The sequence below is a fragment of the Anopheles darlingi genome, chromosome 3 (genome assembly GCF_943734745.1).
Source record: "Anopheles darlingi chromosome 3, idAnoDarlMG_H_01, whole genome shotgun sequence".
NCBI lineage: Eukaryota > Metazoa > Arthropoda > Insecta > Diptera > Culicidae > Anopheles > Anopheles darlingi.
In genome coordinates this window covers 70,134,307-70,148,252 of record NC_064875.1, presented here as the reverse complement: position 1 = coordinate 70,148,252, position 13,946 = coordinate 70,134,307, and the positions used below count along the sequence as shown (strand labels likewise).

The window sequence follows — 13,946 nt, the reverse complement described above, 5'->3', positions numbered from 1 at the left end:
CAGGCACCACCACCAAAAAGGGTGAGTGAGTTGTTTGGTAATGCTGCCTGGTCTGCGGTACTTTTGCTCCTTTTCTCGGAGAGCGAGGAGTGCGACACATATAGGGAAAGAGGAATGAGTGTATATTCTGGGCGAGAGCATATCGCAGCATAAGACGTGATGAAATATTCTTTGAAATAAACTTTGCAGCGCATCGGAATGTGAACAAGGCCACAATAATAGTCACAGAATCCATCATTTGCCTCTGGTTTCTGCCTGATTATTTCTGACCCCATGGCCTATATAAATTATTTTAAACATAATAGAAATACTACAGGGAATAGGAATACAAAATTTAAAAGCTGTTGGCGTACAATTTAAGAAAACGCGAGGCATCATTAGCTGTCATATATTGAAGTCAAGCTGTGGATCACTAGAGTCGTAAAACTGGGCCATTCCAAGCAATGGGTCGATCAATCTGCCCGTACATTTGCGACAACTTTCATCTTTGTTCTACCGTATTTAGGTCTAACAGGAGACACCTAGTCCTATAATCAGATACATTCGCGTGAAGCTTTTCTGCACCTTCTCTATGCGAAATATGGAATTTTTATAGAAATTATCATCATTGTAAACCCAAAATATACCGAAAAGGATCTCTCTCTCGATGTCCTTAACTGCACACACACACAAACACACATTCCATGGCGTGGTGATGCTTTGAAGGAAACCAAAGAAGAAAAAAAAGGGAAAAAGAACCCGCAGCCGCGCGAGAATTTGAAAAACGCTCGTTTCTGGGAGCGCGCGCGCACCACCGGCTCTCGCTCTCTCGCTCACTCGTTCTCTTTCTCGCTCTTGCGTCGTTTGCAAGCATCAAAGAGCCGAAGAGAATACAAAATGGCTGCCGTGCGAACAACTACCACCACAGCAACACGCGCGCACGTGCGTGTGTGTTTACGCGCCATCATGATGTGTGTCGTCAGCAGCACCGTCATGATCATCATCACCATCGTCATCGCCAAGCAGGAACAGAATATTGCCTCGAGCATTATTTTCTCCGAAACATAATGTTCGCGTGCGCATGAAATAGAGAGCGAAAAGCAGCATGGAAGGGAAGGGAAGAGACGGGTGGTGGTGGAGGGGAATCCAGCAACGGGACCAGGGAAGACGGCATTTTTCTTTTTGCCCTAGCGAGGGACGAGCAATAGCAGGAAGAAAACGAATAATGCAAGGACACCACCGAGCGCGGCACCAACTGCGGAGAACCGAAACGAAGAAGATGGGGAGAGAGAGAGAAAAGGGAAACAAAAACTGAAGCATGATGGCGGCGGCATTCGGGGCACTTCCGGTGGGGAAGCGTTGTGTCTTGAGCTTGGGATTAAAAAACGATTCTTTTCGTAAAGCCCCCCCTCGCCCTTATACACGCTCAAATTGTTCATCCGATTTTGCGTTGTGTAACAATCTGACTCTCGGCCCTCAAATGATGACTTCCACAGGAACGTTCGTTCGTAAACAAAATTTTTGTGTTATAGGTAAAAGAATTTCGGAAGCGTCGTGATGTTATTTGATGTGAAAAAATGCAGGAATCGATGGTTTGGCGCCAAAAATCTAGGAATCAATGTTCTGCTGGACCCAAAACACGCCGTTTCTCGCACGTCGCCCGTTTTTTTTTCTTTAGGAGATCGGATCGAAGCGCAGACCGAAGGATATAAAATGTTGTAGTTAAAAAAAAACAAAAAAAAGCGGTCCTTACGGCGGCGTCAGCAATCGATCGTTTTCGGTTTTCTTAAAATCGACCTGCCTTCTCTTTCCTTCCTTATAGAGATCATCTCAGCTCTTCCTCTTGTTCTTCGTTTCCTTGCCGAGAGCGATCCTCTCTTTTTTTTTCATCCCGATTCTCCAGAAGCCTCAAAGCAAGGGCAACACAACAGAGCCCCCCCACTCCCCCTCCTCTTCCATGACAAGTCCGAGAACCCCCACGAACGAATCGCTCGGAGGAAAGCAGAGAAAGAGAGAGAGAGAGACAGAGCGAAACGAGAGAAACGGAGAGGCGACGAGCCCAAGAATTCCCCAGTCCTCTTCTTCTTCCTCTTCCTCCTTTTCTCCTTCTTCTTCCTGCTTGTGGTGCCATCGGCGGCGGCGACTTCTTCTTCCATTCCGTCTCGTCTTGTCTTGCTCCTCTTCTTGCTCTGCTCTGCTCTACTCCGCACCCTCTCCCGCTCTTCCTAGAAACGAAGCCCACCCGAGAGTGTGAGTGACCGCCGCAGCACATGGTGCCATCTCGCTCTGACACGTGTAACCGGGCTCTATCCTGCCTGCTCTTGCACAACAGTAAACATATCGGCAGGGTGTGGAGCAACACACACACACACACACTCGTATCGAGCCCTGACACACACACAAACACAGATGCTGTTTTGCTCTCTTTCTCTCTCGTTCTCTCTCTCGCTCTGGCGACAACGCGGTGTCCAAACAAGCTTCTCCAAACAGAAAAAAACCCGATAAGCGACGATAAAAAAAAAGAAACGCGATCACGAGAATTATGAGAAAAAAGAAATTCTAACAATTTCACAAAAAAATGGCCTTCGAAATTTTACCGGAACTTTTGACAATACTTCGAGGAATTCAGGGACTACTTTTGCGCGACTCACCTTTCGTTCGAAAATCATGCGAAAACACGTGCTCGGTAGAGTAATTAACGGCACCGGGGGCCCTGGATTTACTAGCTAGTAATCGGCGTCATCAAATTTACTACGTTTTAACGTGTTTTCCGTGTTTCGCACTTTTCTCTGCTGACGCCATATTCCACCGTTCTTCTCTCCAGCGTCCCCGCCGTGAAGCACGCACACCAAATTCTCGATCACGGATCACGATCCCGGAACCGGAACTGGGAATGCGGAAGTGGGCCGGAGCAGAGGACCACCGGAATTCGGACCCCGGGGAAGGGGGGCCCTGCTTTTCCGCGGAAAAGATGCCGAGGCGCACACACGCACGCACGCACAAACACACACACACGGGCGCGCGCGCGCGCGGGAAAAATCCAAATCGTGGCCGCGGGACAGCATTTTCAGCGTTTTTCTTCCAATTTTCCAACAACTGCGACGATGACGACGATTAATTAGCACTTTTTCGTAATTGTGGTGGTGAGGGGCCCCAAAATCGACGGTGGCCACCATTTGCTTTTCACCCGAAATGCCCTAAATTGCCCGAAAAAGCCCGAAAAAGCCAGAAAAGGCCAGAAATTCTCGAAATTCCACGCTTGCTTCGGTGCCGGGAGTCTGGGCGGTGGTTCGGAAAATTGATTGACGACACGCACGGGGCGCACGGGGCTTTTCACTTTCACTGCTGGAAGCGCCGGATTTTCACGGAACACGGGATGCACACGCGCGCTGCTGCTCGAGCCGGGCCGATTTCCGCGGTTTTCCCCGATTTCCCGGCGTCCGGGGGATGGATTTGAAAAAAACAAACGCCTTTTCGGATTTTCGCTAATCGATAAGCGAGCCCGCGAGTTGTGGAAATCGATAAGCGGATTTTGGAAAATCGATAAGCGCGTTTTAGCTAAACGATAACTTCTTTGGCGGAGGGCGGAGTGGTGAGTGCCGCGAAGTGGTGAGTTTCGCGCGTTTCCACCATCGCTTTGGTGAGTTTGGTCGGTCGAGGTGAGTTTCTCGTAACGGTGTGCGTGAGTGCCACGTAACGACACGAGTCGGGCGTGTGTGCGTTTTCACCAAAACCCGAACCGAACCGATTTCACCACGGATGAACGAAATTTGAATTCCCGAAGGATTCACCGAATCCGGGGCGCTTCCAACTACACCTTTTCCCACAAATATCTATGCACGAGCCTCCTGGGCCATAACTAAATCCTTCGCTACTCGCTACTAATGAGCGAATCGTGAAGCCGGCTGTTAAGCTGGTCAACAAGCGATGAATCCCACCCCAGGCCGGACCACCCCCCGAACTAAAACAACACCTTTTCTAGCCCACTTCCAAATTAGCAACATTGCCATTCCACTGAGAAATTATCAACTTTCCTTCCGCCGACGCTCCAATTATCGATCCTTTCATCTTGGAATGCGTGCAGCTTTGCGTGCTTATCATTAGCAGGTCCGAAAGGAGTTCAGCGTCGTCTTTCGGTTAATGCATCTTCCTGCACTGGGCGCGGATTTAACGACCCAGAACCGAGAAGATGCCGGGAACTGTGAACAACAACATTGGTGGTTACACAGCATTTCTTAATGAGCATGTTGAAGTGAATGATACACGCGCGCCGTAATTGATTTCAGATCTTGGCTACTTTTTGGAATAGACCGCGGCGAAACCCGGAACCACGTGACAGTGAATTCCCTCCCTGCCCACCCCTTTAAGCTCGCTAATATGTGCGCCTTCAAGCTCATCAGGTGGCTCCTCGCGGCTAATGTCATAATCATCTCAGTCACGTGCCGCTGACTCGACTCCTTTCCGTGTCTCTCTTTTAGGTGGCGCCTACTCTACTCCCAGCCTGTGTCTTCTTTCTCTCTTCCCGCACCAGCGATGGTCCTGGTATTCCAGCGTTCATCCGAATTACAAATTTATCGCCCATTACCACCTACTTCCACCAAGCCAGCAAATCGGTAAGTGTTCTTTTGCCTCTTGTGGGGCTTCCCACGTCACCGCCAGGCCAGTCACCGTTGACCATAAAAAAAAGCCGGGCAGGCAGCCGCCTCGCGAATATCAGCGACCACGGAGCATAGAGCACCACAAATTAGTAGGTCGACCAAGAACACCTTCTCGGTGGCCGGCTATCGCACCGAAATCATCGCCACAGCCGCTCATTCTGCGGCCTCACGGAGGCACCGGCAGGTCTCGGAAGACACTACGGAAGAAATGAGCAACAAATGCTCCACCGAATGCCTTCGAATGCTTGCTTCTAAATCACATTTCCCAATTAGCAGCATTTAACATCTGCGATAAAAGCATCACCCTCGGTCGTCCTCCACCCAGAACCCTTTCCATTGCTCCAAGAACAACCCAAAAGAAGGGTTCATTCCACCCTGCAGGCATGGTCCACCACACCAGCGACCTCCTCTAGGGCCTCCTTCTCCTCTTCGTGGCGGTATTTCAAAGTTTCCACAGAAAGTTAATTAAGGAAAAAGATATTATGTGGCATCATCTTCCACTCGGCGACTCGGCCTTCATTTTTTGTGGTTTCTAAACCTTCTGTCCTCCGCTTTGGTTCCCTTTTACAAGGCAGACCTGCCGAACGAAAAAGAGTTCGAGCGAAACTCACATCGTACTGTTACAAGATAATTTATGGAAAATTTAACTATAAAGTACAACTGTTGACAAAAGGGATGATTTATGATGCTTCATTTTGCTAATACAAATTATAGAACATGTATTGCACAATCGTTATGAGAACTAGTTTTGCAAATACGCGTGATACACGTTCGAATGGAAAAGCGCGCGCAACTCAAAACCATGCGCTCTGAATGATGCGCTTGTGGCCTGCCTGAATGATGCACACGATGATCATCACCAACACCAGCGGAGAGACCGACCACCAGACCTTTGGCTGTGGCTGCTAGAGATGCAGTTTGCATCGTAAGCTTTCACAGGTCGCAGCAACGTAAGTAACGGGATTGCCCCGAGAACAGGCAGAACAGGAAAGCGACGCTTTGTCGGGAGACGAGAATGAGGCTTCGGTTCTGTTGGGATGCTTCTTGTAGCGTCTGTAACACACCACAAGGCCACCAACACCAGCAACACACACACACACACACACACACACACACACACACACACACACGGACGGACATGCTTAGAATGTCGCGATGCATCCGTAGTGCGTGGCGATAGGAGATGGATAGTGGGGAAGAAACGCAGTGTGGCATTATTTATGCTGATGCTCGGCGGCGGCTATGCGTGCATCCCTGCGTCGTCGTCGTCGTCGTTGTCGGCTTGGTCTCCGAAATTCTTGGAAGGATCACTGCCATCATCATCCCTTCCTATGTGTTACCTGCTTGCTTGCTGCTGACACGACGATGCTGCGTTGCATCGCATCCCTCTCGCTATCTTTCTCTTCCTATGCTCTTCTCTACCTCCTTCGCGCTCCTTGCCCAGGGTTTGATGCTTGTTGAAAACAGAGCAAAACACACCGACACGAAGGCAAGGCAGGATCGAAAAGGAACGTAAACAGCGGAGAACTGGTAAGGTAGAACCGGTAGTTCCGATGGTTGGTTGGCTGGCAGGCAGATGGTGAGGGTGAGGGTGTGGGTGTGGGCTTGTGCTAGAGGCCATAAACTGTTCAAGGCTGTCTGGATTGCGGTAGGCGCTGCCACGGATCGGTGCTGATACACCGCAAAAGGTACAACAACCGAGATTTGCTCCTTCCTGCCACACAATTCACACGTCCTGCCGACAGCCAAAGCACACACTTAACAGCAACAACTTACATATCATACAAAAGACATTGAATTCAAGATATCTCACCAAACTGAAGCGTGTGACCATCCGAAGCATCTTTGACACTTACCTGTAAAAGAAAAAGATAAAAAAATGAGTCTCCAATGATAGACAGATTAAAGCTAGTAGCAAAGGATACGATGCACACTATACTACAGCCAACTCAATCTCTCCTGTCACCAGGAGGATAACGGCACAAATCAGAACTTGATCCTCAACCCTTTACCGACGAATGAGATTAGACGCTGCACACCGTGTCGAACGGCGCCGAGGAAATGACTGCAATTGCCTTGGGGGCGTTGTTTTCTATTAACGACTCATTTGCCCGGCCTATGATTGTATCCGGTACAGCAGGGCACCGGAGCGAACACGGTAGCCGGTGGTGGTTTCTGCCGACATTTTGGGCCAGAAAGAAAAAGTCAAAATGGCGCGATAATTACATTCCCCGCCGTCTAGGCCCCGGGGGGCGTACCCTCCTATCGAATCCTCCGGTTGAACATTGAACCGGGAAACCAAGGATATTACCTTTTTCGGGAGAAGGTCGAGCTGTCGAACAGCTTCACATTTGACATCTGGAGAGCTTCGCAGAAACTGCGTGTGCAGTAAAAAGGATTGACAAACCAGTTGCACACCAAGGCCATAATTTAGTGCTTTTTTGAGCGAATATACTAATAAAATAGACACCTTCTTTTCGTCATCTATGAAATTAATCTGATATCGTCCTGCAGAGTTGGTGTAAATGCTGAAATCAATTATCAACTATGCGCGGTTATCGGGAAAAGTATGGCGATTAGCAGGAGGAAACTCCTGATGAACACAAACGAAGGCTGAAAACTCTTTCAGTTCACGGAGTGTATCGAAGGTAATCAAGTCGGGTAAAACCAGGGAAAGAATTACAACCAAATAACACAACTTCCGATGAGCTACCAAGCGTCTCCATGAGAAGTTTGGCGCAATCCTGAGTCTTTACAGAAGTTTTTCGTGAAAAATAGACAGAAAGCCAGGGAAATTGGGAATAACAGCTCTGTTTCTTAGCCAAGATAGAGACAAGCTAGTTCTAAGGCAAATTATAAATACAATGCGAGGTTTTGCGCATACGCTGGTGGTGATGGTGTGCGTCCACCATCAACAAAAGTGGTGCGTGTGTCACGTACCCACCATTTCGTGGTTAATCGTGGCGCCACCATCGATGGTCATCATCTGCATACGGATTTGACGGTCACAGGGTGGTGGCAGCAGCACCGCGAGCTGATACGCTGTGGTGCTCGACTACAGGAAGCTAAACATTGCATGTTCGCCGCTTGCTTAGATCCGGACAAACAGGTTGACAGGCACGATATTAACGATTCATGGATATGCGTAATGATAAAATAACCGGCAGGCGTTGGGCAGCGTTTCGATCTAAGATATTTTCGTGACGATAGTGCACCGAAGGTGATCATCGCTGATCATGCCCCCCGATCCTTTGTGTGATCCCCCCCTTTCCCTTTCTCCTCACCCTCGAGCATTATCATCCTGCATCAATCGGTAATCCGCCAAACACGCACCAAACTAGCAAGTGACGTGGCGCTAAGCAGGTTCTGGCACGGTCCAGGACGGGGTCTGCGCTGACCGGAAGAGGATCGGCCGTGAAGTGGAGAGAGAGAGAGAGAGCGAGAGATCGAGGGCAAGAGGAAGAGAACGCGACCACGAGCGACAGATTCTCAATTTGATTTCGGCGGCAACGGCGGTTGCGGCATCGAGGGACATAAGCGCACACATACGCACACACACACATACACACACACACACACACACACTCACACACACACACACACACACACTCAAAAGGGATAGTAGTGGTAGTAGCACTAGTGGCAGTTGCCGATGGTGCGCTGGTTTTTGCGCGCTGTCGAAAGGTTCAACGAACTGCACGAGCCACCACAAGGTCATCATCGGCTGCCGCGTTGCCCCGCCGCCGTTTTGTTGCGCCGCGGCCTGTGGTCGGTTGCTGCTGCTGCGTATCGAGAAACAAGCAGACAGCAGCGACGAAGGCCCGCGATAGCGAGTGAGTGAGCAGGAGAGGCTAAAACGCGAAAAAATATCGAGGGAAAAAATAAATAAAGGTCCACTCTGCCCCACCAGTAGCAGCAGCACCACCACCGCAGCCCAGGCAGAGCTTCTGCGCTTCTCTCTCTTCGTACTTTGTCCCCAACACCCCCCAAAAAAAAAAAAAACCCCCACTTGGCTCACGAATTGAAGGCGCGCGTGAGTTACTGGGTGATGGCGTTGATAGGGAGTTGGTTGATCGTCAAGGGTGTGGAGGGTGAAGATGTTACGGGGAGTGCGAAGGGATTGCGGACGGGGCGGGGGCCTTGGGGATACACATCTAATCGGCGCTGGTCGACACACTAATTTTTGGGGCCACTCACGCGCCACCCCACGCACACGCACTCCTACTACTGCTGCTCCTAGTAGTGGTGCTAGCCTCTCTCTCTCTCTCTCCCTCTCTTTTTCTCTCTTTCTCTCTCTCTCTCTATCTCTGACTCCCCTCTTCGCTCGAATTACGAAAATCATGCTCGCGAGAGCATGGAGCGGGTTAGGCCGGCCGCCGGCTGGAAGCATGGTTCGGAATGGCGCCAAGATCGCAGGTTCGGGGAGCAGCCACATTAAATGGAAATGAGGCATCTCGAATATAAATTACAATTACACAGCACCCCATCATGACCACCGCACACACACCGAACGTCTCCTAAGACGACGGCAAGAGGTTAAATATCGACAATCGACGCTCGAATCTTCAAGATCTCCCCCCGGCCTAGTGGTGCGTCCCAAATATTCCTTATATTCCGAATACCACCGCGTGCAATCTGATGAAGGCCGATGAACCAGCAGAGGACGTTTAGTCTAGTTACTATCCTCCTTCATCTTGTTTATGCTTTCGCATCCGATAAGACAACCATCACACTCGCTCGGTCGCGCTTAGCTGCAGACAATTATGAAAAAAAAAACAAATTTTCCTACCTGCAACCACCCCCCCCCACCCACATCGCACATGCTACGAGAATGAAGCTGAGAGCTCCATCGTCGCTCTAATCAAATTCGCACCGTGATTTTCGCCACGCCCATCCCGCGCGCTTCGATAACACGCGGTCAGGACATGGGGCACGGTAGCACCGGTAGAGGACCAGTAATCAGTTCTCATGGTATGCGCGTCAGCTATGACCAGGTGTGTGACTGTGTGTGTGTGCTGCGTGCGTAATTATAATCATCAAATTGTGGGAAGCTGTCGATATAAGATTAGAGAATGGATTCGAGAGAAAAAGGATATCGCAGAAGCAAGTTCGGTTATGAGATGGCAAGTTAAATAGTTGATGCCTAACCATCCTAGAATAGTGTCACGATATATTTGTAACCATTGAATACGGAATTACATTTGACAGTTGACACAAAAGTTTGTAAAATAATAACGCTTTCTGTTTCAGTGAATAGCAACTCTACTTCTGAGAGCTAATATTAACCATATTTGTGAAAAAGAATCGTTCAATGACTAGAAGACGTTTACATAAAACATAAATAAAACAAGAAACCAAAAGAGTAATGAAAGACAACAGTTAGTAAAAATGGAAAACCAAGCATAAATATAATAATAATACGTTCAAAATAATGAATAATGTGTTAACAATATTGTCAAATTTAACCAACGCTTTACGGTTGGTTGAAAAAATTGGTGGTGGTAGTAATGTTAAGTCACAAATGCTTGACAATCATGTTAACAGTGCAAGCAAAGAAAATGAATAAGAATAATACCTTTACTATGAGCCACAAAATGTCTGAAATGAAGTACAGAAATCTTGGATCTGGACGCGAAGTAGGTGGATTACATTTCACGTTCACATATGCCGTCCCTGCCCTTTAACTCCACGTTAACCTTAGCGCATAAGCATCGCTTCCCAAAGAATCAGTTAACCTAAAAGAGTCCTGTGATTGCTCACTTCTCAGCAACTATGGTTTCAGTTCCGGATGTCGTGACGCTCTCGCACCGCGCACCGGAGGTGCTGATGGGGTGATTTGTTTTGCTGATCGCAATCAAGCGAGAAACCGCACCACCGAATGTGAATTTTCTTTCAGCCTCCATTCTGCCAGTGCTCAGCTCAGCGTGAACGGCTTCTGGTGTTGATTGAGCATTTCAAAAAGAAGATTTGCATATCACACTACTTTTCTTACCCACCCGCCTTTGGCTTCAGCCGATAATAGTTCTGAAACCAGAACCGGCTGCGGTTAGCAGAGACCGAACTGAGTGCGAAATTGCGAAAAGTCAAGAAAAGTTGCCGCAATTGAACTCAGTTATCAATTCTATATCCGTGAGAAAAGGTAACTATGCTGTCCGGTAATGGTGGTTTCCGTGGGGTGTGTACGTGTGCCGAAGCATCTTCGGTCGGAGCGTCTTTTCTCTTCAAAGAGATTCGATGATTGACGTCTCGAAATGAGATCTAGATATTGCGGTTTTTCCTTTGGTGAGAGCAGGTCGGGGTAATCAGCGACGCGTCACCGTACAGAGACCCCCACGTTTTCGTTACTTCGACCGATCCGCCGATACATCAGGATGCACTGAAACCCTTATTCGTTGAACGGCGCTCTGTCTAGATTCCCACGGCGCAAGAAAGACACCCAACTTACTGGATACGTAGTAATGAGAAGCATCATAACCATATTTGCTTATTGGGAGGGCTTGGCTAGGGCGAGTGGAACTTGCAAATTGGAAAACTCAACAATCGATAACATCAAGAGGATAAAACCGGTCAATAATAGTCCAACTAGTCCAGCCGATTCCGCTTCTACTATGCACCACACACTGCATTCGCTGATCGCAGTCCAAACCTCGAACATTCTTGATTTAAGACAGATAAATTTGAGGAGAAGACTTGGAAAAAGTCAAACAAAATTTGTAAGGAAGTTGGCCCTATCTGCATACCGATTTCAAACTTAATAAAAACATTCGTGAAATGCTAGACCCATCTCAAATATAATGTTTTGCTTACTTGTTTGCCTTCATCTTGCTGTCATCGAGTAGCAACAGATCGACGCTGCTGGTGATCAGTTCTGGCCGATGATCGATGGTGCGCTTTACATAGATCTGACCGTTTACGGTGAAGACGCTTTTGATCTTGCCGTCACGCTTCAAGCGCATCGCTTCCGCCTTTAAGCTGACGTTACAGCGCGTAAGATCCTCGTTGATGTAGATGCGGCCCGAACCTTCGTAACCGATGTCCCGCAGGCACAGGATCTTGCCAGCTCCGGTCCCATACTCCAGGTACCGTCGATAGAACTCGTTGCGTGCATTTCGAAACACGAACTGCACGTGCACCGGAGCCATGGTGCAGTTTGTGTCGGGCAGTCCGGATGCCCGTGATAGAGGAGTGTGGCGTCTAGTGGCGAGAGAAGCGGCAGCAGAGGTGGGTAAGTTGTCGAGTACGGCAGGACTGTACTGTGTCGTTGGCAATGATGATGATGTGGTGGATCGGGACCCCAGGGGCGAACTGCCGGTTACCGCCAGTCTCCTGATGTGAACCATAGGAATCTCGCTCTCGGCGAAACCTAAACGTCGAGCAATACGCACATAACACTCCCGCAAGTCTTCGGGTTCACGGCGTGGAATGCCGATCAGCAGCAGATCACCTGCCTTCGTCAACCGGTGGCCATAGTCCTGGTGGTTCTGGTAAAGCTGACTCGTCTGTGTCAGCCGACGATTGATCGATTCGAGACGGCCACCAAGCTGATCACGTATACCGTTTACTTCCGTCAGCAACCGGTTAAACTTGTGATCCAGGCCAGTTGTGTCCGGTGGCAACTGAACTCCGTCAGACTGTGGAGTCACGCAGGGTGTCATTTCCTGTTCTTTCGCAGACACTGACTCTGGGTATTCCGCCTTCGTATGCAACTGCGGCAGGTTGGCACTGTTACGCACGTTACAACGCTCAATCTCGTCATGCCGGGCTGTAGCTAGGATGGCCGACATGATCTCTGCATATCCACCGCCATCCTGCACCTCGCCAGAAGTTGCTATACTTCGACGCCGAGTTCTGTCCTCTCGATTCTCTTCCTCGTCATCCTCGTTCACCGTGTGATCTTCTGCAAAAAGGCCTCGACGAACGGGAGTGCTCTTCGGTAGTGCCGATCGGCGTTTGTGCAATGACGACATTTTCGAGAGCCGTTTCCGACCTATTACTACACACTTGCTTATTCTACACGCTACACATACATTTGTCGGCACTTGTTTTCTACGGGTTATTGCTTACACGGTTCACGATCTTTTTGGCACTCCAAATGGTGGTGTTTTAGTGAAGGACAGTTCGGTACGATCAGAACGATAACGGAACACAGAAGATAGACGACCACACAACTGAATAAGAACTTTTAAGAGTCATTCGCAAGGATCTGTCACATTTTGTCTCTCAATGCTAAAATGCAATAGGGTCCACGTATGCGAACATTGGTAGCATAGAATAAAAGATCTTTGGGTTATGGAGTTATGAATCTTTGGTTTATGTTCGATAATGTCTGTTGCTTAAATAAACACGACAACAAGCAAATAGAAATCATATGTAAGAAATAATGCAAATGGTGAATATGAGTTGAAAAATCAAAAACATACGCAAACACTTAGCAAACCTCAATATGTTTCATTTAAAGAAAAGTTTGGCATAATGTGTTTTCACCAAACGGTTGGCGCTAATAACGATTCCAGATTCAGCATTCTACAAGGATATGTGTTTGTGTGTGTGTATGTTATCAAGAATGAGGTAACGTTTACACACCCAAAACTGGGAGACCGGCCCGAAAATGCAGAGCCAAGGCCAAAAGTCGATGAAACCTCCATTGCCTAGTATGGTTAATGTGAAGGACCTGTGGTGCAGGTAAACCTTCCCCAGATTTTTGCTCAACCAACCAAACAAACCCGTAAATGAGACAGAGAGAGCGAAAGAGAGAGAGCGGTAGGTATGAAATTCCCCATGCTCCCCTAAGAGAAGAAAACAACCTAAATCCCCAAAAAAGGAGATCCAAGTTAAAAATAACCAAAAACAGTGCTGCCACTTTTAGATCCTCCAGCCGGAGTAACCTAATAGAAGCTCCGCCAGACCACCATCACCGTTCATTCTACACCCAGAGCCTCCCAGCAAGGATCAAGGGCGTGCTTGCATAGGTCCTGCTGAATTAGCTTGGGTGGGAATATGTTCTCCACCATTCCTTTCGCGACCTCAACCTCAACGTTGCGATGTTGCGCGGGCGCGAACACACAACCATACACTCGCACACTGATACTGAACCTTCAAAGCGTAATACACATGCACGACCACAGCTGTAAGCACCGCAAGGGCAGAAACCCCATTTCGTGAACGATTTTCCGTCCACAGTGGTGGAGAGGGTGGGCGAGTGCCAGCGAAAATTCTTAAAACATTGATATGCGGCGCGTTCCTTCACATAGCGCCGGCCCTCAAGGAGCACGCGAGTGTGTTGGTGTCATCTTGTGTGTAGCTCCTGGA

The 13,946-nt window shown here is 48.6% G+C and overlaps 1 protein-coding gene across 1 annotated transcript in view; it reads right to left on the bottom strand.

Moving 5' to 3' along the window:
• The window catches only part of LOC125956902 (serine/threonine-protein phosphatase 4 regulatory subunit 1-like), a 43,930-nt gene extending 30,863 nt beyond the window's left edge, over positions 1-13,067 (bottom strand). Inside the window, exon 1 of the mRNA XM_049689174.1 lies at positions 11,445-13,067. Coding sequence (XP_049545131.1) covers positions 11,445-12,604 — 1,160 coding nt within the window. The 5' untranslated portion in view covers positions 12,605-13,067. The remainder of the gene's footprint in view (positions 1-11,444) is intronic.
• Positions 13,068-13,946: the final 879 nt, after the last annotated feature.